Source organism: Corapipo altera, unplaced genomic scaffold, assembly GCF_003945725.1.
Source record: "Corapipo altera isolate COAL_440 unplaced genomic scaffold, ASM394572v1 63, whole genome shotgun sequence".
In the NCBI taxonomy this organism is placed as follows: domain Eukaryota; kingdom Metazoa; phylum Chordata; class Aves; order Passeriformes; family Pipridae; genus Corapipo; species Corapipo altera.
This window is the reverse complement of record NW_020884928.1, coordinates 3148023-3171543: the sequence shown is the minus strand read 5'-3', so window position 1 is coordinate 3171543 and position 23521 is coordinate 3148023. Positions and strand designations below refer to the sequence as shown.

The following is a 23521-nucleotide window of genomic DNA, read 5'->3' as shown; positions in this document are numbered from 1 at the left end:
TCATACAGAAAATCTTGTATTAATGCAGTGTTCACTAAATTATGGTAGATAAATCCAAGAAATTATTAAGTTTTTGTTTCCTTAATTTATTTGGTTTTGAGTAAGAAGTTTCTTTCTTTAATTCATTGGTAAATTATTGAGTCTCTGATGTTGTATACAACCATTTAATATAAATTATGTTAGATTATATCATGTGTAACCTGTGGTCTTTATGTTTTGTCATAAAGGCTCTTGCCATAAAAATGAGTGGAGACTACAAACAAACCACTGTCAATAGTCTTTTTCCCAGTTCAGTTGAAGTGTTAAAGGTCAACAAAATAAAGAAAACCTTTGACTCACTCGCAGAATACTCACTCTATTTATTTCATGTTTTTGTGGACATAGGCTAAAATAAGAACAGCGTTGACCTTTATTAAAACCACAACAACAAACCAAAAAAAAAAAAACAAGCAAACTCCCTCCCAAAACAAAAACCAAACCAAACAAACCCCCCACAAACAACAACAACAAAAAACCCCAACCAAAACAACCAAAACAAACAAACAAACAAACAAAAAACAAAAAACAAAAAAACCAAAAAAACCCAAAGAAGATAAATACTGAGTGGACCATGGTCTCTGTCAAGAAAGAAAGTGGTCTTTCTATCTGGTAGGAAACTAATACAGTATAAGTGGATTTTTTGAATGAGGTGATCATTACTGATGCCACCTGGAGACACTGTATGAGTTTTGGGTAAGTTGTTTGGGCAAGCTTTAATCTCCTGCCATAGACTGGATGCCCATTATCAACTGAGTACAAAAAGTGAACTTCTGGAGAGCATCTTTCAACCTAGATTCATCTGAAAGAATGATAATTTTGCATTCAGAAATCGTTCTGTTGTATAAATCAAAGAATGGAAACTGGATACAACTTGAGACTTTCTTCAGAACTGAACTTTAATAAAACTGTAAGGCAGATGTACTCTTAAAAGCTCTTCCAAGCACATGAGCATTAGCCATCCTCTTGTGCTTTTTATAACATCACATGCTGTGCATGTGATTATTCTCTAAAGGACAAGGGTAGAGAAGTAAGGATGCCCTGGTAGGAGATGGTAGGTCAATATCCCTCTGTCATCTGGAATAACAAGGTGGATGCTGATCTCTCTTGTAATTTCTTGCCAGCTGTGTTCACATGTATTAGTTCATACCAGTGGGGTCTATTTAAACTACATTTCTGGGATTCTATCCCGTTTTGGTGCTACAACAATTTGGACACTTCATTTCACAGTCAGATTCATGAGACATTCAGCAAATAAAAAAACCCTAGGATTCCTTTTTTTAAGGAAGAAGTAATATCTCTGTTAAGTTCATAAAGATGCTGTCAACATATCTTCATGTAATGTAAAAATATTTCTTCTTACTCTTAATTCCATACATTATATAATAACCTGAAAAAGCACCTTATATAAACACAACTGGAAATATTCCACAGAGTTGTCATTTCAAGAAAGGAAATTGTTTCAACAGGGTTTCGGAAAGTTGTCATATGAAGGATCTTAAATCTCTTAAAATGCTAAGATTGCTGAAATTTACATTGCTTTTAGTCTATGTCCCTGCAAATCTGAATGTTAACAGTGTTTTATAACCACTGTTGCACTAAAATACCTTTGCGGTGAAACAGTTCAGAAAGTAACCTGGTTTATCACTTTATAGCAACTATTTGTTTAACAGCACTGCTTCAACAAGAAGCTCTTTTGGGAAACCAGTTGCACCATATGCTCCCACTACTTTCACTTACTTACAGCTTCAGCATAGTAATATTCCTGTGTATAGGAAAATTATTGTTTATGAAGATGTATGATTCAGAGGAGGCTTTTTTCATCAAAGTTTGAAATGTGCAGTTGAAGCTCAATATGAAAGACAAATTTCTTTGAGATTGATTTGAGAAAGTTGGAGACCCAGAATGCTAATCCTTTACAGAGCTGTCACTTGCATTGTCATTGTTTTGGCACTCTAAGGCACAGTCTTTATACAATCAGGAATCATTCACTTACAGCATCTCTGGTACTGTACGCTAGGTACAGCAGGGTTATCAGTAACGTTTAGGTGTATGTATCCTGTGGGAATGTGTTTATACTTATGCCTTTGCTTATCAGCAGGATCAGAGGCCTGTCATGCGTTTGCTTTTTAACTGTATCTATGTGCATCCGTGCAAATGCATGTCTGTCAAAAAATGAAACACACAAACAAAACCTGAAAAACCAACTCACACCCCACCACAATTTCATAGCCTTTAGTGCCTGTATATGATTTTTTGCCTTCTACTCCACAAGTTGAGACCTGCTTACTGAATTTTCTTGAGACTTTTGGTGTGCTGACCTTCCTGCTGGCATGATGACATGAAGAAGCCTAGTCTGACCTTTCTCATTCTTGTTGTTATTGATTGTTTACCTTTGTAGAACAAAAAAGCAAAATACATTTTGCCAGTTTCTCAAAAAATAACATTTCCCATCTGAGCCAAGCCTGGGGCATTCAGGGTGGAAAAAAGCATGTCATGTACAGATTGCATTTTTTTTACGGCACAGGGTGAACAGTTTTATTGTGTCTATTATAAAAAAGCTAAAAGACAGCAAACACAGACTTACTGTTGCAAACTCAAGAAGAAGAGTAGCATACAAACCAGAAGGGGTTTCTTGTCAACAAAATGACTTGATTTTACAGCACTTACCCATAAACTGTGGTTTTAGGTGTAGAATTGCTGAGCTAGACACATGGCTAGAGTCCTCTAGGGTAACTGAGTCCACGTTTGTATTTTCCACTGGAACTTATAATGCTAAAGTAAAATCTTATACAATATTATGGGTATTCTGGACACATTAATTACATAAACAGTGGAAGACACCATGAGATTAAAACCTAGAATATAATTGAAAATAATTAAAACTTTAATGACAGGTTTTAAATAAACAGAATGGAATTGAAATGAGAAAGGCTTATATTGCATGGGGAAAAAAATGAATACTTAGCTGCTTCCCAGCAGATGGATTACAGTGTTGGAAAAGAATGTTAGAGCAATTATAGAGCTTTCAAATATTTTGGAATAGCCTCCTCCTTACAGACTGTCCTTTTGGAAGCTGTTGAATTCCTGGAACATGGTTTACAGTCAAAACAATAAAATAATTACCTCTTTGCAAAAATTATGTACTCAAGACAGTAAAAAGGGAAGAGAGTGGTAACTTGAGTGATATTCTTAACTTGGGAATATCACATCTATTTGTTGAGATATGGTAATATTCAGTGGTTATAGCAGTATTTAATAAATCTAAATACTTATTTTATTGTACATGTATTTTCCTTCAGCTTGCTTTCATACAGTGTGTTACAGAAATAAACTCTATACAACATAAAAGCGTCTGCATGGAGGTGGATTAATTCTGCAGAATTCTCTGCTCTTCACTTACATAGCTGTGATTTACATAACTTATGTGATGTGAGTATTGTCAACCGAACACAAAAAATATTTTCACTATTTGCTTTTAAAAATTAATTAATCAACAGGTCCTATGTCAGTAGGATTCTACAGATAACTTTATTTATTATGATCTGAGGTTCTGGGGTCCTGTACTTCAAGGCTCATTTCCCTCAGGTCTCACTAATTTTTATGGAAGCAAAGGACAAGAAAAACTGTGGGTTTAATGGAAATATGAGCTCTTGGAAATATTGTCAGAGATAGAAAAAACAAAGATAAAAAGGAGTCTTATGAATTGGTTGTGAGAGAGTAAGATATGTAGTGATAACAAAAATAAATTAAATTCCAAATCTAATAGAATTTATTTTATAGTTTCAATAAAAAATCTGAAAAATACTGGAGTCACATCACACCCAGAGAAAATTTATTCTTAATATTAAATTAATTGAGGTATTGATATTTTTTCATCTTCTTGTACAATAATTTTTTACACATCTTTAGTGACAGACTGTGTGGCTGAAATTGAATTTAATATGGTCATTTCTTATGCTTTTTAATAATTGATTTTGGCCATGCATAAGGTTATTTGCAGGCTAGAAAAAAATGCCTGTACTTTTACCTTAACAAAAAGGTAAAATACCTATGAATGTCATACCAAATAATACCCAATGATAAATTTATTTTTAAGACTTATGACACTTCATGATAACATCTAAAAAATCTGTCAGAAATAAGCTGTGGTCTGGTATCCTTAAGAAGCACTTCAAGCATTATTGATTTGCTTTTCCAGCTGATGGCCCACTGTCATATAATAGTGAATCAAAAGCACAACTTGTTAGACATGCTGTTGCCAGTAGTCTGAATTTCATACATTTGTAATTTTGAAGAAAAGGAATCTTATATTTCAGATACACAACAGCGAGTATAAACATGGACATATACATTACTCAGCCATATCACACACACTGATTTTGGCATCCCAGGGCACCACCTGGAAAACCAAAAGTGAAAGATAAACAAAAATAAGAGAATCATAACGCTAAATTAAAATTCAACTGAAATTTCTAGAACTTTTGGTTATTTAGTTAATAGATATAATTTTTTCATAGTCTGGGAACTTGGTGCCATACAAGTCCAGGAATAAGAAAAAGTGATCTTTGTGGTTGACTGTGGGCTGATAGACTCTACAAGCTTTTCTTCCAAGGTTTAGGGTAAATAAGATAGTGTCATTACAATTATATCTAGTTTTTTTAAAAGAAAGCATAGTAAAAAGGCCATGATCTATTAATAGGAACTTGATTTACCAAATTGAGCTGAACAGAAATTTTGTTTAAAATATAGAGAAAAGCTTGCTTTGCTTGGCAGTAAACATTTTCTTTCCCTTTCTCCTCCTATATTTGTATTTCTCCTCACCTATTGTTTATGGCAAAGACCATAGGTGAAGGTACTGAAATCCTTTGAACAACTTTACTTCCATGCCCTCATAAACAAGAAGCTTTGAAAGTCTCAGCAGAGAAATCCTTTCTCATTAGAATTCCATCCTAGCTTTGCAGATCAGAGATACAATAACTAAAATATCCTAGTGTTTGTGTGTGTAGGCCAGCTTTTTTATTCTTAAAGCAAGCCAGTGTTTTCTTTGAATCCTCAGCTATGTATCATGCAAAGCTTTACATTTAGTGGAGAGTTTAGTTCCTTCTCCTCAGACACTTGAGAAAAGTTCAAACTCTTATAACAGAAATATTCAGTACAAACCTAGACCTGAAGTGAGAGGAAAGGGAATTCAGACAGAGAAAGATATAGATTTGTGTTCAGACAGAATGTACATCCAGTTACTTGGGTTTTTTGATATTTTCTTTTTTTTTTTTCCTTTAAAATATTTTAATGATTCATGATGTCTTCCACTAGTTTTTGTCAGTGTCGGTATTTTGACATGGGGCACTGGAATCACATCACCTGGTTAAACTTCTCATTAAATGTGCTGAAATCAATGCTAAAATCCTTAATTGTTAGTCTAATATTTGGATTTTACCTTTAGAAGGAAATTATTCTTCAATTTCATTGTGAGCTGTCAGTTTAAAAATTGCTAATACATGTTGAATCTCCATTACACAGAAAGAAAGCTCATTTTAAGAAGTCTAGAACTTTTGGTAGCTTTAGTTTAACTTTAGTGTAACATAGATCAACATGAATGTACTTTATCGTTTGAGGGAAAATTTTACTGAACTCAGATCTCATTACACTCAACAGAGGACACAGATATGCACAATTCGGTTCTAGACAAGAAATAATCTCCCTTTTGGCAATGTGAAAATCAGTCACAGCTGCCTTCCAGAGGACATCCTGAATGCCCTTGTATGCAGGACTCAGTGGGGAAGGCAGAGTTCTCAGGAGGGGTTTGAAAGAAATACAGGCTCCCTCAACTCAGCTTGCCAGGGCTGCCACAGTTACTCTGGGGGAAGACATGAGCTCCTGCACAAGTTACATTATGCACAAGTGCTTAAACAGCATTGAATATTAAGACTTTCAAAAAATGCATGAAAAATATAAATTCATTTTTACTGAAGAAGCCAATATTATATAGTCTGGATTCAGGGAAGTAATTGCATTTGATAATCTCCTTTGAAAAGATTAAAAAAGGGAAAAAAAGAGAAATATGGCAGCAGCTGGAAAATCACAGAATTCTCTAGTTTTTATTGCACTGTACGGAAGTCATTTACACACCTGTAACACTCTAGGGTTACTATTTCTCTTTGAGATTATGTAAAAATTGTATGAGCTTAATCAAAAGATTTCTTCACCATCTTTCCTTCTTTTTGCCACTCTCAGATTGTTAGTAGGGAAATACATGAGGTCATTTGCCACATATTTTGAATAAGAGAAAGAAACAAGTTATAACTTTTACCTCATTTTTCATGAAAAAACAGCAGTGGCTTTTTAAGCTTCTGTTTATCTCATGGGAAACTTTTGAAGAAGAGTTACTGACTCTGAAGATACTTTGTTTGCTAGCATGTGGTTGTAATTTCTAGTATAAAATTAAAGTCTCTTAATTTTGATATTTATTTCACATATTGCTTATGCTTCATATTTGATGGTAGATTTCTTAACTCCACATATTTCAAATGGGCCACAAGGGAAGGCTTTTTATGGTTAGTAAAATATACAGGGTAGAGGTGGATGGACTCTAATCTTTTTTTTAACTCATAATCTAAAAAGGTGGTACTAGCATAATGACCACTGTCCCAGCATGAGTTCATTTCTGTATGAAGTTACTGTAGAAGGTAGGCACCCTTCCAGTAGAGCCAAACTGCATATAACAGTTGATCTTCTGTAACCCATCATACACCTCCTTGCAAGATGACACCTAAGATGAGTTTTACATCTGATGATGATTCTGCAGAGCCAGGGAGAGCATTCAGCTGAGGAAGTGTCTCCTTGTTGCAGATAATTGCGGCTTGCACCATGTGCTGTACTCCATTGGTCTGTCCCTATGACCCCTGTGGACCACATCAGAACAGGTCCCTGTATTAAAACAATAAAATATTCATATGAGATGCTTCTAAGAAATTTGTGCTAACTGGAGAGAGAGTGCTTTCATTGAGTTTTTTGGATTTATTCTGCATCACAGTGGAAACAACAGCTTGACAGTCATTTTGTAGGGTAAATATCATTGAAAAGTTCTAAAAATAATCTGTTCAGCTGAACTTTCTGAGGTTCAGTGTAGCTCTGCGCTGGAATTAGGATAAAGGAGAGACAGGGAGGGGAAAAAGGATCAAGCAGTAGAGAACTCATGTCAAACTGCTTCAGGAGATATTTTTATCAGTTGGAAAATGTCTATGATTACTGAGAAATAGAATTTTCTGCAAAAGCATGACTTGATATTTTACCCTATCTCCTCTTCTCCCTTTTCTTTTACCACTTACAGACTCCAAAGAGATAAAGCTGTCTCTCTCTAGCATTGTGAAAGAGGGGAGGGAAGTGACATAAGTACTCCAAATATACATGACAATTTAAAAATCAAATAATAGAAAGAGATGATTTTTCAACTAGTTTGAAAATATTCCTACTCAGAAAGGACTTTAATTTCTAAAAAGACAAACAATGGGGAAATAATTCTCATTTCCATTGACTATACATTATATGTTTTGTTTCATACTGCTGACATGGTGGTGGTGTACTGTTGAGTGCACATGTTTCTCTAGCAGATCAAAGATGAGACACTCGGTAAACAGCAGCTTAGTGTACTTGACCTTTAGTTCTACACTTTTTTCCAAAACAGTTCAAGGTCTTGTTCACTGCAGCCTTTAACAGCCATAATAATTTGGGATTCACACTGTGCCTTTCAAAATCACAACACAACCTTTGACAACCTATGTCTGTAGTGTTGTAATACAACATGGCAAAAGCATCTCTTCCTTTTGGCTGTGTGATCAATCACTTCTTTCATGATAAATATTTTAAATAGGACAACGTTCACTGTGTCAGCCTAACAGCCAATCTGTGAAATTTACTGCTATATATGAAACTTAACTTTTTTTTGCATTTTGCTTTAGACAATCAAAATCTATAGCTTATGGGACTGATATTTGACCTATCTGGTTCTTTCTGTAATTTTAGATGTAATGGATATTACAGGAATATTTACATCTTACAAAGCATTGCTAAAAGTAAGCTCCTGTACTGTGAGAATCAGAGAAACAGTCTCTGACCTGTTGCTGTTATCTAGTAGCAAACTTAAAGTAAAAAAGACTGGTTTTGTGAGTTTGTTCATAGTCACTCTTTTTTTGGTAGTTGAAAAAAAAGTGTCTGGGTTAATAATGTATTTATCAGCTATATGCAAATGAATCTTGTCATATCTATAAATTCTGTGAGTATTATGTGGGTTAGTCTTCCATAGATAACATATACTGGAGATGGATAAAAAATATAACTTGTGCTGTATTGGCAATAAAGTTACAATTTATTTGTCGTATGCATGATGTGCATCTATATCTTGCCTGCTTTCTATGTACATACAAACACACAGAGATATTCTTACTAGGAGAGATCTTATTCTGAGAATTACATTGTCGAAAACAAAATATGCAGAAAAGAAAGTGGGTGTATGTAAATGCAAGTTCTATGGCAACCATCATTAACATGCTTATTTTGTAGAGTTTAGTGATCCAGAAGCCAAGCCAGTCCTATTGGTCTTTTAAAAACTACTTAGAAGATTTTATGGCTCTTTGCAGCATCAATACAAAATTGTACTTAATTGAAAAGTGATATCCTGTGCACGCTTTTTCCTTTTCAAGTACTGCCATTTCATTTGGCATAGGAATTTGCAAAGCATCGTGCAAGATGCTTTTACATTAGTTACTACTTCATCTAAAATATGTCTTGTTGTAGTTTCCAGTGGTGTCCTGGCTTTTGCGAAATGCTGCAGTTCCAAAGGGAAACCAAAGAAATGAGTGCAATAACCCGTTATCATTTTTCTATGCCATAATAATTGTTTTAATTTTTTTTGAATTTATAATAATCTAATACCCAAATATTCACTATAGCAGAAAAAAGTTATTTACAAGGATATGTGCTGTGACCAGTTATCTAGGAGAAAATAAATGGTTTAATTGCTCCACTGATTCTTGTTGATCTACTTATTTCTATGCTGTTATTATATGCTATTAAATTCTTCTCTGTGTTTATGTTTTATATTCTGTATTTTATTTTGGTTTACAGTGAGGTTTTTTGTTGCCTATATTGTTTTTTTCTGGGAAAAGAACAAATTGGGGTCTTTTGACCGGCTGCATATCCACACTCCCTGTAATTTCTCTTATTTCTATTTTGTGACAAATCCATGTTTGTGCATATTTCACTGTTTCATACCTCTGATATTTTCATACATGGCATCAGCTCATTCTTTTGCTTGCTGTAGCTCACTCATCCATTGTAATGTTGTAGTTGCTCAAAGATAAGTGCAGAGTAACACAGCAAAGTACAACTGATAAATTTTTTTCTCATTGTAATCTTTGTCTTAATTTGTTTGGAGTGTATTTAACAGTAGATAATTTTTTTCGTTATAGGATTCTTGAGCTGTTGCAAGAAAGAAAATTTGCCATATTTTCTCATGCCTTTTTTCTGCTTAGGACAGTTTTTCTGTATGTTTGGATTTCATGGAATGTTGTGAGCGAGACTATTGGGAAAAAAATGTAATATTACATGCTATATATAATCAACCATCATCCAATGCATGCTATCTTGTTTTGATTTAGATCTTAGCTGGTGTAGAAGTTTTGGTCAGAATGAGTACACTCTGAAAAGTTGATTTTTTATACCAGAATTCTGAATAGAAGTTTAGAATATTTGGTTTGACTGTGCCATGTTAATGCCAATATGTTAATTTGAAGAGGGATTTTATTTCTCTCTGCCAAAGGCTGTGGCAGAAAGTCCATTATTGCCATAAGCATGACCTGATATCCTTAAAAATTACATATAAACAAGGTCTTACTCCAAAAGGATAAAATTCACAGATATGTGAATCTGTGTTTGGGCTTTATGTCATTCACACCTGTTGAGATAAATGTTTTCATTACGTCTGTGTATGGATCAAGTTTTATCTTAGGATAACCAAAGAGATGAAAATATTCATAAATGTTGGTACATGGTATGTTTAAAGTACTATAAAGTAGCTTATTTAAAAAAACAACTGTAATTAAACGCTAAATATAAATCATTGTGTAATGACATAACATAATGTTACTCTATCAAGGTAGAGGTGTGGAATATGATCAGTCACAAAACCATGGATTTTCAGATGTTGTTCCCCTTTCATTTGCAGTGAAATAAGATGTGAAAATTATTGTATGCTAGTGGCTCTGCCATTCCCTAGTTTCTGTCATTATTTAAGCCACTGAGTGACTTAAGGAAGTAATTTAATTTTTCAGTGCATCATTTCCAGTGCATAGGAAGGAAGGGAGATGAGGGAGTCAGACTCTTCTCACAAGTGCCTACTGACAGAAGGCAGTGGGTGCAAATTAAAAAAAAAAAAAAAAAAAAAAAAACAACAGGAAATTTCATGCAAACACAATAAACCACTTTTACTGTGAGGGTCACCCAAGAGAAGCACTGCTTGTTCAGAGAGGTTGTTGAGTCTCCATCTATTGATATATCCAAAACCCAACTCAACATGGTCCTGCACAACCTGCTGTACTACAGGCTGCTAGAGCAGTGGGTTGGACTAGTGAGGTCTTGAGAGGTCTCTTCCAACCTCCATTATTATGTGGTTTTCTAGAATTTAGGATAAGCCATATTAATGAATTTTTGGTGTTATCTTCAGTCAGGTTTTATCATATCATTTTGGAGATGTCTTAAAAACTGCCTTAACCATCACAGATTCTTCATTCATTTTTTTCTCAAGAGTCTGTTTCTCTGCTAAGGGCTCACTGTCACATGAATTATGTGTAAAAAGCAGCCATATCTTTCCTTGTATTTAAGGCATTCACAGCAATGCTGTGGATTCCCTGACACCACTCAGATCAAATTGACAGTGTAAAAATAAAAAATAAAACAAGATAGATATCAATTTAGAAACAGATTTTATTTGTATCAATGCACAGAGACCTTTGCATTTTAAAGCAGAAAATTTTAATTTTAAGCTCCTGCAAGTAACCAACATTAGCACTGCTTCATTTGTTTGTTTGTTTGTTTATTTTGAACTATTTTAAATATTTGGATTACATTTTCATATTGTATTGTCACTCAATTTAATATTACCTTGTCTACATGTTGAAACTAACTCAAAAGTTTAGTTCTCGTTTTCTATTTTGCTTCAATAAAAATGCATCTCCTCAGACTGTAAAATTCAGTAAGTACCACTATTTGAGATTAAAACCCTGAAACAATAACTTTTCCTCTGGAAATATGGGCCTGCACAAATGCAAACATCATGGTGTTCTGGTCAGGCTGTGTTTAAAAATGTTTTATATTTTAGTAATGTTTAAAGGAAAAAATGAAACACATTCCAATGAATAAAAATAAATTTTCCTAAATGTCTTTTTGCACAACATGAAGCTCTAGACTGAAAAGCAATCTAAAGTTAACAGGAGTGCATTTGAAATGTTGTGTTTAGGATCATCAGAACTGTTTTAATTAGTGTTAGTTGAAGCTATGTTCACAGTGCAACTAAAAAATAACTTGAATAAGTTTAAAAAAGTTTAAAATCACTTAAAAATAAATTAAAAATAAGTTAAAAAATAACATTGAACTAAAGAACTTATGTAAGTTTCTTTATAGTCTGATAGTTTCAGGGTGGCTGAATCTCAACATTCTTTGGATTTGACCCTAACATTTTATGTGCAAGTTGCTGAGTTAGTCTCATTTTATGAGATGATTTTCACTCACTTTCAGAGATGAACAAAAACTGTTGTAAAAAAGATCTGTATATTCAATACCATAAGAGGAATATCACACTCAGAGCAGAAGTATCTCTATACTATTCCAAACAAGTTGTGTCTTATAATGGCTTTAAAAGTTTATGCATTAAGCAAATGTGTATAACAGTGATTTTCTGAGTTTAAAATGTTCTTATTTTCCAAACAATGTACTATAATTATGAACAGAATAAAGCCTTTAGCCTGTCTACTTTTCAACAGCTCCTGGAACACTTTTTTATGGAATGTCCACAATACACTAGGGATACAGTTATGTTGATGCCAAACTGAATTTTCATCAAGGCAAAACATTTTACCATTGAAGCTTTGGGCAAGGCCAATACAGTAGTCTAGACATGTATAATGCAACATTAAAAGAGTGAGACCAAATAACATCTGTTGGAAGCAGATACATCCCTAAAGTCATGACATTTAATGACTAAACATACAAAAAAAAATCCTTTGATTTAATCACAATATTGATTTAAATGTCCTGTTGGTTTCAGTTGGAGAGAATCCCAGGGAATGCCCTGCCTTCACTGATTTTGTGTGTGGGAATGAGAATTGCATAGAGTCTCAGTTCGTCTGTGACTATAAACCAGACTGTGAAGACTTATCTGATGAAGCTGACTGCAGTAAGTATCTCTTTGTGTGTTAATGTAATCTCCAGTTACAATTATAACTTTAAATGCTGTAGCATAGCTTAGGTGAGCTTACACAGATGATTCACTCAGAAGGTGATTACAAGCAGTTTGCCGTTTCTTCATTACAGAACAACTGGAAAAAGTCCAGTCTGTTTATGTTTTTTGAAGTCCTAGATAATACTGAGACAAGATTTGTCTGTAGGCATTCTTTGCTATGGCTGATTGAGACGGCAGGACACAACTCAATTTTAAAATCTGGATCAAGTTCACAGGCTTTCCAATTCAGGCTTGAAACTCAGAAGTAAAACATTATGCCCTTGTTCCTGCTCCATGTCTTTGTTTAGTTACAGTTACTGTCTGGACCTGGCATCTGGAGCAGGAAGAGTTAGTAGTCTGTACATACAGTTCAGTAATCAATCTAATTGTTAATCTGAGCTGGAGGGCCAATTCTGCTATAATGCAGATATAATCAAAACTTGATAGATAAAGTAAATGCATTAAACAAATTAATTCAATGTTCATCTTGTGTGGAAGTAAAAGGACTTCACTGAAATCAAGAAATACTTGGTGATCCCTTGAAAATCAAATGCCTTTTCATTTGCATAGAGTTGCTATATGCTTTGACTGGACAGGATCACAAAAACAATGTCCCTTTGTTGGGCGATGGAAATAATATTTTTTTAACCAGGCAGCAGACTTGCAGACTTACAGACTTACACTTACTGGGATACATGCTAGATGTCCCTATAGGACATCTTTAACTTGGAGTTTTTCCCTTTCATAAAAGTAAATAACAGTTCTGATGTAAGTATGCTGAAGCTGGTGTGACTGTTTCTGGTTTCTACCTCTTGGAGTGCTCTGTGTTGTGGAGAATTTTGTGAATCACAATCATGGAAATGGATCTACATTGAATCATAACTTTAAAATATTAGCTTTTTAAAAGTAGATTCCAAGAAAAGATATATTTTAAACATCTAATCTGATTTGTTGTATACAATATTAATTTTTTCAGGAGTTAGGCAAAGTAAATGCAGCAAAATATTCTCTAAACTCACCCTTATAAAATTTTTCAGGTCTAACAGACACACAGTAAATCTGAATTGTGTCCTAAGTGAACTGCTTGGTAAAGGTATTCAAAACACTGTGGAGGCACTATATTGTTAAAGGATATAGTAACTTCATTGGGGGAGAGCGTTGTTCTTTTTTTTCTGAAAGGACTGTGATAGCATCAATTCTCTCTTCTTGGTCAGATAATAGGCAGAAATATTTCAGGTTATAAATGACCTTAAATCACAGTAAAGCAACTCAGTCCTTGCTATACTAAACAAAAGCTCTTCCAAGGGAAGAAGATACTCACTTTAAATAAGTAGAGTGAAATATTATTTTAGATGGAAATGTTGCAGCTACATCAAAATATTTTCATCAGTCTTTAGCCTTGCTGTTTGTGTAGAAGTGTCGAAATATCAGTAACATAGAGATACTGTAATCTGGCATTCAGAATATTCAGATAAGCCTCAGGTATACTATTTCCCTATCTGTTATATCTTAGTTTCAACAAATGATGCCTTACATTTAGATAAATACACCTTTCCCCTGAGCATATATCTTATAAATGGGAATAAACAATGTTGATGGGCATATAATGCCTTCTAGATATGGAAACCTCATTTTTTAATGAAAAGGCAACAGGAGCTACTTAATCAAAAAACAGAGCAGAACAGGCACAGAGAAAGCCCTTCACAGTCTAACCTGTACCATCACAAATGGTTATGGCCACATTTGTCTTGGGTTTTCTCCTTTGCACTGAGCTCAAGGTCTGAGCTTATTTCATATTCTACGATAGTTTTATACCAGTGTAACTCCAAAGAAGTAAATGGACCATAATCTACTCAGCAGCAGTTCCTCTGTACAGGATTTACAACAGAACCTGAATGAAATGAACTGCATCCATGTAGGTTGGTGAACTTTTTTGTTTTAAATAAAGTCATGGAAGTTGCTTACTCTGTGCTTCATTCAGTCCAGTCAGACAATCTTGCAAAATTTTCATTCTCTTTCAGTTACCTGGTGAAAGTACCGAGGTGAAAAAAGCACACATGAAAGTAGTTTCAATTTTCATGAATTGCAGGCAATTGTACACACAGATTTGATTAATAAGAAGCCTCAGCGTTGATGATCCAACTGGAGGTGTGCTTGAATCATTGAAATAAAAGCAATTGTTTCAATAAATGGAACAATCTTCTTCTATTGACTTCTAAATAGGCTATGCTCAGTCATAAAATATAAAGCACTCAGGAGGTACAGATATGTCACATGACTATCAAACCAGTAAATACTATTTATAAATATTTACTAATAATTAGCTTCTGAAAGCACTGTTAATATATTAGGGTAAAAATCCTGAAGTTGGGTATTCTATTATGACTAGTATAAATTCTAAATGAATTTGGACTTTGATCTTGTTAGAGACGTACAAGCAAATTGTATTTGTTTTTTTGATTAATGAGTTCCCTTCTTTGCCCTACCTGCATGTGATGGTCTTTGTTGTTGGGGTTGGGCTTTATTAGGCTTCCATGATGCTTGTAATGCAGTGCCAGTGCAGATGGTCAGTACATTTGAATAGTACTAAAAAAAGTACAGAAGAGTTGAAGTGGGAAGGCACCTCTGGAGATCATCTAGTTCAACTCCCTGCTTGAAACAGTGTTCACTGCAATAGGTTGCACAGGGCTTTGCCAGTCAGGGTTTGGATATCTCCAAAAATGGAGACTCCATAACTTCTCTGGGCAACCTGTGTAAGTGTTGGATCAGCCTTACGGTTAAAAAAGTTTTTTCTTAACCTTAAAAAGTGCTTCCTGTAGTTTTTACCCATTGCCTCTTGTCCTGACACTGGGCACCACTGAGAAGTGTTTCGCTTTGTCTCCTTTAAACCATCACAGCAAATGTCTATATACACTGACAAAATCCCACAGAGCATTCTCATCTCCTGAATTTAGTTGGTGTCCTAATCACCAAAACATCTCTTTCATCATAAAACTGCCTTCAGGTATAACATTCACGAGGACGAGCCACATATCTTTATGAAAAATACCACTGCAGAAGTGCAGTCCAGTTTTGCTAGCTAATTGACTGGAAATCATTCTGTCCACTCACATTGGATAAGAATTAAATTTGGTGAAGTCCTCAGTTTGTCATCAAGAGTTACATGGGCATTTATCTGTGATAAAGTTTATATGTGTTCGTGAAGAATTAGTTTTTTCTTTCCTCATTAACTACCACATAATATTTATGTCCATACACGGAATGAAGGGAAACATAGAGTTAAGTATACAGAATCCTTTTCATTACCAAGTACAGTATGTTCATTATAGCACCTTTACATAGAGCTGGGGGGATAATTTACTTCTGATTGTATTTTCAGGTTACTACACAAATATTCCTGGAAGCTGTAACTTTGAAACACAAGACCAAGAATGGACAAGTGTATGTGGATTAACACAAGACCCTAATGATGATTTTGACTGGAATATTAGCAAGAGTGCTGTCATGGGACAAATGGGTCCTCATACTGACCACACACCAGGTATTGCCATGTGTACTACATCATTTTTCGGAAAATTAAATATTCACCAAATTAAAAAACCACTACCTGCCAAGGTAACAGCTAATTTCAGTGTGATCAGCTGATGCATCAATGGTTCAAAGCCACAATAAGGTTCAGATTGGACATTAGAAAGCATTTCCTTACCGATACGGAGGTCAAACACTGGAACAGACTCCCTAGAGGTGGTCAGTGCTCCAAGCCTGACAGTGTTTAAGAGGCATTTGTACAATGCCCTTAACAACATGTTTTAATTTGGTCAGCCCTGAATTGATCAAGTAGTTGGACTAGATGATCACTATAGGTCTCTTCCAACTGAAATAATTTTATTCTATTCCAATAAAAAATTTTATCTATACAATGCCAGCTTCTGATATTAAAAGATGAATTTTTTGAAAGTATAACTAGCTACAGTAATACTCTTCTCCTTGTCAATATTTTAAACAATCTACTTTTCCTGGAGTGTGGTACCATCCTAATGAATTCTCGAAAAATATGCAATTATATGTAGGTCCTCAGAGAATGGCTGAGGAGCAAAGTGTGTGGATGTACATGAAATGCTTAAGGTTTCTACTTTGCTTTAATTTACCTCCCTGGTATTGGCTTGCAGAAATCTTAATACTGAAGTGCTTCTGAAGTGCTACTGAAGATGTTGCTGATAGACTGCTACCAGAATGCCTATTGATTGTCAGAAGAATTAAATGTATTTATAGGCAATTACAGTAATCTGTGTTATGTAGACAGTTGAGCAATAATTATATATTGTATTACATAAATATTAAATAATATATTCTCTACATTATACAGTATATCTGGATGGGATATTAATTTCCATCACAAATATACCAATCTCTATTTGAGAAGTACTTAGCTATCTTTTCAGAAGCCTTAATGGTTGGAAACCCTGTCTTAATTTACACCTGATCTGCAAAGTATCATTCGTATTCAATCTAGAAGTATCACAATCTCTACTGGTTTTGGGTTTGTGAGCAGCATGATCTCCAGGTCTTGACTCTTTTTTTGTGTGTGTTTTACGTTTTCAAAATCAACAGAGATGTCTTATCGTGGGTGGCTGTAACCATTTCTGTTCTACCCATTTATCCTCCCTTTTCCTTTAAAGGATTCTGCACCTGCTGCAGGAACTGCTCACCTGATCATGAGGGAACTTCTTATCAACCATAAATCACAGCTTTTGTAGACATCCACACTAGTTTGTGTTGCTATTACAGCCTGTAAATGTGGAAGTTTGTTCTTGGAAAGGAACAGAACAGACATGTAGAGGTAGAAACAGCTGTTCCAGGCAAGCTGTCCCTTGCAAATAAGTAGTTTGACTTGATTTCTTGCTGTTCTTTTGATGTAATGTGATGAGAAAACAACGACTAGCCCTTGGCTTTTCAAGATTTTGTGTGATTTTCTATTTCAGTTTCTGTCATTTAATTAGTTCTTTGTTTCTGTGAAATTACCCAGCAATTGTAAGAAGAACAAAGTTAATAAAAAGTGAAGCAAAAGGAAAACAAAAATAGAGCAGACGTGTTTGTAAAATTACCCAGAGTTGTCATTTTACTTGTAAATTACTTGTAAATTTTACTTGTAAACTACTTGTAAATTTTACTTGTAAATTTACTTGTAAATTGCCAAGGCAAGAAATATTCACATTGGCTATAGAGAAATCTCTTGTCAGAATTGCCAACAGCTTAAATACTGATGGCCTCTAATGTCCAAAAATATCTATCAGCCCATTACTGACCCAAATCCAATTCCTTCTTGTTCCAAATTCATTTTGTCTAGTTACTAAGCACATAAGTTCAGTGTACAGAGCAATATAAATAAGTCTGTGATATTATATCTATTATGTATTAAGTACATTGGCACAATGTTGTGTGGAGGAATCTCATATTGGTTTAAACATTTCTTGTATTGCTTCATGTCTTCTGTCTGGTGACCAGTGAGAAGACTCAAGGGAATAGTGTGAAGTTGTGTCAGGGGAGGTTTAGGTTGGATATTAGGGAAAGGTTCTTCACCCAGAGGGTGGCTGAGCACTGGAACAGGCTCCCCAGGGAAGTGGTCACAGCACCAAGCCTGACAGAGTTCAAGAAGCATTTCATCAGTGCTCTCAGGCACATGGTGTGACTCTTGGGGTGTCCCGCTCAGGACCAGGAGTTGGACTTTGATGATCCTTGTGGGTATCTTCCAAGTCAGATTATTTTATGATTCTATCTAGCACAAGGGACATCTAGAAAAACAGGGAACAGTTTTAAACCAAAGAGGAGATATTTAGACTATAAATTAGGAAGAAATTCTTTACTCAGAAGGTGATGAGGCACTTGGAAAAGTTGCCCAGAGAAGCTGTGGATGCCCCATCCCTGGGAGTGTTCAAGGACAGGCTGGACAGGGCTTTGAGCAACCTGCTCTAGTAGGTGGTATCCTTGACCATGACATGAGGATTGGAACTAGATTATTTTTAAGGGTCCTTTCAACCCAAACTCTTCTATTATCCTACGAATATGAAAAGCATTAACATGGAAGATCTCCATACAACCAAGGTATGGTATACATGTGAGTGGTAAAAATGATTAAAAAAATGTTAGCATCTATGTGTGTAAAAATGCTTATAATATGAAGCATAAAATAGTATTGAAAAGCTCCAAATGTTTTTTTATCTTTTTATTAAGGTAAAGGACAGAGGTTTTTGTATGTAAACTCATCTGCCCAGAAGGAAGGAAACAGAGCAAGGATAACTACCACCAAATTCTTCCCAGCTAGTCTTGGGGTCTGTAGGGTTCGGTTCTGGTTCTGGATGTTTGCTTCTAGGCAAACAGGAGTCTTAAAGGTAAGACAAAAAGTACTTCTGCTACATCACAATAATATTTACTTTAGTACTGTTCGCATTTTTGTGTCTAGAATTAGCAAAATCTTAGGAATTCATGTTAACAATACTTCATCACAACTTCACTGCAGTTACACCTATATACAAAATTTTTGTTGACAAGATCAAGTGACAATTCCACTTTAGTTTTAGTTCCACTTGAAGTCCTTTTGTTACATATGTAAGAATTAACACTGCACATTTGACTACCATTCTTAAACCTGCCCAGTATCAGCACAGCTCTCTGCACAATTCACTCATTTACATAAAATAGAAGTGGTTTCCAATGTTTAGTGGTTTAAAATAAAAGTTTTAAAAATATTAATATAGTCATGTGTAAAGGGTGTTTTATTAAAACAACTGTAAATAAGGTATTTAACCGTATTAACAATTATAGCTCAAACTTCCATGTAAACATCATCTTGCTGTTCCCCAAGCATCCTTAACGGGTACCTCTGGTTATTAAGTACTCTAGTTCAAGCAGTGATGTGAACCCCTGGCAAAAAATTCGTTTCATGGGACTCACTGAATATATTCCACAGTTCCTTGTTAAGTGGACTGAGCAAAACTCCTATCTGTGGGGGTTTGTTAGATTTTGAAAATACAGGTTATGTTAGTTTTTTAATTTGTACAGAATACAAAAATGTGCATATGCTAACTTCTGAACTAAGATAGTCTATTTTAAAAGTGAACAAGAATATCTTTGTGGACTAAGACCTCAAATTAAGTTAGAAAGTTAGTACCACTGTTTTCTTCACTGGAAAAGATAATCATAACACAGTCCATAGGATTACAGTTCAATTAGGCTGAAAGGGCCTCAGGAGGTCTCCAGTCCAACCTTCTGCTCCAAGTAGGGTCGGCTACAAGATCACGCCCGGTGGCTCAGAAATTTACCCAGTTTTGAAAATGAACATAAGTGGAGACTATTCAAACTCGGTGGGCAACCTCTGTCACTAATCAACCACTCACCTTGAGAAGACTTCTCCTTATACCCAGCCAAAGAATAATATTAACTTTCATTTCAACCTTTGGGGTTTTTTTTTAAGTATTTTTTTCTGGATGGGATTTGCATCTCCATTTTATCTCTAGTACCTAGTTTATGAATCCTCTGAGTATTGCTGTAAACAATTAAAAATAACAAAAAAAATAACTCACTGTATTGCATGAAGTTAGTATAAGCAGCAGTAAAAAGCAGACAAATTGCTTTTTTTAATTTGTTGATAGCTAAATACTACGAGATTATCTATTATTATCTACTTGTTTAAATTCAAGTATCTTGGACATTACAGTGTGCAACATTGACAGTGACACTTTTTGAAGGATCTTCTGAATGTTTCCAAGCTTCCCAGAACACTTAGTGTTTCTGAATAAGTAGGGGTGTGTGGCTTATGTGTGAGTTAGTAGGTAGATGGTCACACAGAGTCTGCTTTTTAATTTCTTTTTCTTTTTCATTTTAAACAGACTAGTTTAATTAACTCTCATTGCCTTCAATTTCATAAAGAGATCTACAAAGAATTGTCTTACTTCCACACACGAATAAAGTTCCCTCTTTATGGTTTTGCAACATGCACTCTTTATGTAGAAACATGTAACAGTATTCGCAACAGACTGAAGCACTCAGCAAGGAATATTGTCCTGTCACAGGCTCAATTTACCCATATGGACATTTTGCTCTTTTCTATCAAACTAATAATCTATTTAAGCATCAACTCTTGCTGATATTAAATCAAGAATATAAATTACCCCTTACCATTCAAGTGAAAAAGAAAAAAAGTCCAAAAAGAACAAACAAAAAAAAAGCAGTAAAGTCAACAGCCCAGAACTTCTAAAGCAAGAGCTCTGTAAATATTTTTTTTTTCAGTTTGCACTGGAGGTGAAAGAAGTCAAACTGTAATAGGAAGTCTGAATAATGTGTTAGAATATAATAACATCAGTACAAAAGCTGATGTTATAGCTCTTATCTAAAAGACAGCTCTCTGGTCAAGTCTGAACTAAAAAAAAAAAGGAGTGTAGATAGGACGTGCTGAGGTGTGTGATTAAAATGACATACAGGGAACCCATAAAAAAGAAAGATAAAAGGAAGACTGTATTGGTATAGGAAGTAGATGTGGTAGAACTACACAAAATAAGGTAAAGTTATAGGACTAATCTTATTTTTACCCAAAAAGCAACTAGTCACTGAAGAAAAAGGAACTAGAAGTGCTTCTTTTCTGTATTCATAGTGCACATTTCAAGTGCACAATTCCATTGTCATAAACTCTGTAATTTTTTCATAGAGAAACCAAAAGCATAGGCTATTATTATTTTTTTTTTTTTTTAAAAGGACACAACGTTTACAGTAACTTTTGAATTAACATAGAATGGATGCTATTTGAAAGAGATCTGAATACTAATGCTTCATGACTTCAGTCAACTATTTGCCAACAGGAGTAGAAATTGCTTAGTAATTATTAAGTACAAAACCACTAGTTTTCCTTAGAAGTCTGTGGTGTCAGAATTTGAGATGGAAGTTATTCAGCACTAAATACATAGCTGGTCTAATATATCAATTAATATGCTCTGAACAAGAATAGCTCTCAGTACAAACAAATTTGGCTGAATTATGATGCAAAAGTAAATTTTTTAAAAAGTCTCATATTTCTCTTTGCATATTATGACAATTTAGTTGCATTTAATGATGCAGGAGAGCAGTTTCAGCAAGTAATGAATGGGTTTTTCACGTCTTTGTTTCCACTGGGGAATTTTTGATCATCTGTCAGTTAGACTGAAAATATTCAGCTTTTATTATGCTTTAGCATCCTTTTTTTGCCTGTTTATTTCGGAAGTTGAGAATTAAAACCCAAATTCCTTCCCTATGTGATAGCATAACTGATATATCAGTTTTCTGCTTTGGTATTTGTTGATACTAACAAAACTGAGGTATAATGCATTTTATTATAGGACAGATAATTTGTTATTGTTTCAAATTAATGTTTAGATGAAATTTTTTGTTACTTTAAACAAAGATTTAGAGAAATAAAGAGAAAAGAGGTAAGTAATTTTTTTAAGTGCTTCTCTATTGTGAGAGTGAAATGTGATACAATTCTGTAATCTGATTTTTGGACTATGGAGAAACTGTTTCAGTTTGTCTCTGGTGTAGGTTCAGTCCAAGGAAAATGTGCAATGATAACTGCCAAGGAACATGAGGAGTTCAAGTGCATGATTTTAAGGATGTAAAGCAGAAAACATAGCATCATTATTCATTGGAGTCAGTGGAAAGTTTCCTCAGCTGACTCAAGCCTCTAGTGCCTAATGAAGTGAAAATACAGGTTGTCTTTCTCAAGATTTTCCTTCTTCCTTGGCTGGCAATTAAAGGCTATGTGATGTAAACAACAGGAGAATACATCTCTTATTAGGCACCCTTTAGATCTCCATTGGCTTCTCAGTTATTAGGCAGTTCAGGTGGAACATAGCACCATCCAGCATGCCAACTGCTAGATTCAGGCAAGATCAGGAAGATAATTATCTTGAAAATACGGATGGGGTACAGGATAGCCACCTGAGTTGTAGCTGCTGATGACTAAGTAGAAAATAGCAGTTTATATTTCATGATCTTCAAAAGTACATGCACTTTCACCATTCCCAGAATGAAATAGAAGCTGAAAGAAGGATTCGGAAGTTTCTAACACACAGGACATTCCTTGCAGAATTGGAACTAACTCATGATTTTGAGGCAGGGTAGTGGAATCTTCTGAAGAATGTTGTTCTCTGCAGACCAGCTAGATCAGTATTAGTCTGGAACACAGTCTTACCAGACTGATACAGAGTTGTTCAATAGGACTTTGCTCCAACTTGTTTGGTTGGGGTTTTTTGATTGCTTGTTTTGTTGTGGTTTGTTTGGTTGGTTTTTTGTTGTTTTGTTTTTTTTTCATTACATACCACAGAGTGAGATTCGTCTTGCTAGCTTTTTTCTCTGTCACATCTGAAATTGTTTTCACTATCAGGCTAGCTTGTACACAATTCATGGGACTCTGTGCAAGGAGCTAGTGTAGTCTCTGGAGCTATTAAGTGCCACACAGCTATACCTTTCCAAGGCTTAGGGAGATCTTATCTGTGAGAATTTGCTCTACCTTTCATGTGCTGTATATTTTTACACAGGCCAGCAAAAATCCTGCATACACTTATTGTACTTCCTGACCTAGAAGATGCTTCAAACTCTCAGTGACATGGATAGTCCAAGGAAAGAATATAGTATTATATCTTACAGTTATTTCTTCACTTTCACTCAGCAAAATCTCTAAGAGAATAAGATCCATACCCAGCTAAAGGTACAGAGCCCAAGAGTCCTTGGGCTTCCCATTTTTCTGAACTCTCCTTTAATTCCATTGGATTTACCATGCATTTTCAAACACGTATTATTCTTTTGAAAAATTCATCTAAATTTTTTAGAAGACATTTAAGAACACGGATCAATTCCTGGCATAGTTATGGATACATAAAGACTTGGAGAACTGAAGTAAAAGTATTCAGAAGTACTTTGGCCAGTAGTGGAATGACAAATGGAGCAGAGCTGGGAGCTCAACTG

At 34.8% G+C, this 23521-nt stretch overlaps 1 protein-coding gene across 1 annotated transcript in view; it reads left to right on the top strand.

The window, feature by feature from the left end:
* MALRD1 (MAM and LDL receptor class A domain containing 1) overlaps positions 1–23521 on the top strand; it is a 246786-nt gene that overhangs the window by 150692 nt on the left and 72573 nt on the right. The window contains exons 29-31 of the mRNA XM_027658671.1: positions 12359–12487; positions 15912–16073; positions 18764–18921. Coding sequence (XP_027514472.1) covers positions 12359–12487; positions 15912–16073; positions 18764–18921 — 449 coding nt within the window. The remainder of the gene's footprint in view (positions 1–12358; positions 12488–15911; positions 16074–18763; positions 18922–23521) is intronic.